The sequence below is a fragment of the Penaeus monodon genome, chromosome 32 (genome assembly GCF_015228065.2).
Source record: "Penaeus monodon isolate SGIC_2016 chromosome 32, NSTDA_Pmon_1, whole genome shotgun sequence".
NCBI classification, from domain to species: Eukaryota; Metazoa; Arthropoda; class Malacostraca; order Decapoda; family Penaeidae; genus Penaeus; species Penaeus monodon.
In genome coordinates this window covers 17875013-17876595 of record NC_051417.1, presented here as the reverse complement: position 1 = coordinate 17876595, position 1583 = coordinate 17875013, and the positions used below count along the sequence as shown (strand labels likewise).

At 42.9% G+C, this 1583-nt stretch overlaps 1 protein-coding gene across 1 annotated transcript; it reads left to right on the top strand.

Annotated features, from left to right (window-relative positions):
• The first annotated feature begins 188 nt into the window (after nucleotides 1–188).
• Nucleotides 189–1479, top strand: LOC119593691. Its single transcript, XM_037942647.1, has 2 exons — nucleotides 189–522; nucleotides 629–1479. Exons 1-2 carry the CDS (start codon nucleotides 265–267, stop codon nucleotides 1244–1246), a joined length of 876 nt encoding a protein of 291 aa, XP_037798575.1. The 5' UTR covers nucleotides 189–264; the 3' UTR covers nucleotides 1247–1479.
• The last annotated feature ends 104 nt before the right edge of the window (nucleotides 1480–1583 follow it).

The window sequence follows — 1583 nt, the reverse complement described above, 5'->3', positions numbered from 1 at the left end:
TAAGGGATCAAATACGTATTATGAATTACATTAACATGCTTTTTGTTTCATCATCTGTATTGGAGCCTTAACGTTCAACTCGTCAGTGCTGAACGGGGGCGAAACCCGTACAGGCACTTCTCTCTTCTCGCCCGTATAAATAGTGCTATTTACTGAATCCTCACCATTACCTTCAACAAGCGCTAGCATACAAGACCATGCTAAGCCACCCTATCTGCCTTTCCAAAATCTTCTACAACGAAACCAACCTCGCCATTCATCGCCATGTCGGATTATCCAACTCAAGAGGCCATCTACGGCGCCGTCGGAAGCGTAGATGAATATTCAAGTGCCAGTTTGATCTACGGCACACAAAGCTCCGATGTCTGTGAAGATGAAGAGTATATTGCCAGCTTTGATCTGGATATTCTGGCAGCCGTACTATGGCCTGAGTCGAGCGTTGAAGGAGCAGCATCCGACTCGGCGTCTCCTGAAGGCATTTTCAGTGCCACATCTCTCTGTTCGCAAGACGAGGATTTCTTGGTACGTACACGACAGTTGTTAAAATCGATGAAAAAATATTGTATGTAGCAGTCAATATGTGCAAATATAATCTGGCATATAACTGATGAATTTATCATCTTTACAGGGTCTTGGCGCAGTCAATCCAAATGACATGTTTAACAGTAAGAGACAACCGCCATACCCATCGTCTCACACCACAGAAGGATATTGCGAGCAACAAGATAGTTCCTCCTATTTCTATCAGCCACAGTTGGACCTTTCTCAATATGATGAGAAACTGGGAGAATCTTTTCAGCAAGTGAGTATTTCTCAACCATGCGATCAGCATTCTGGATATGACCACCAAATGGATGTATACCAGCTACCTCATCAACAATCGGGTATTTCTCTTGAGTGGAACCAAAAGTTTAATGCCCTCCATCGCCAAAGCGGTGCGGCTACAGATTGTGTGCCTGGAAGTGGCACTTCAAATAAACGGAAAGGCTATCGACATCGGCATCAGCGTCAGTTCCTCAACAGTGCTGAAAAACGAGATCATCGGTCCCGCGTCCTCAACAACGAGGCTTCGGTTATTTACCGAAGGAAGATGCGCGATCTCCACGACAAAGCTCGCATGGAGCTGAATAGCCTTGAGCAGAGGAACCAACAACTGACACATAGGTTCCGCCTCCTTCAAAATTTCTGCTCCTACTACAAGACTCGCTTGGAGGCTCTCGGTGTTCCAGCGAGAAGCAGCTGCTAATAGCCACCTGAATTCCTTAGATCAAGTGGTCCAACTACTTATCGAATATACTTGCTGAATATTTAATTGTCGATTACATCTCTTTTCATTTGTGTTTTTCTAATGATTTTTCTGTATATATAAACTGACCTGCAACTCTAAAGATATTTATTGGAATGATAGTAGGACAGAAAAGTCTCGACGTCAAACATCTCTCTGGGAAGTAAGAATACAGCTAACTTTATTTATGTATAAATTCACGACTGAATGGTAACAATAATGAAAATACTTTTTCCTTTTTTCGTTTGTTTGTTTTACGTGCAGACCCCACTTAGAACCTATGTATCACTAAAAGATC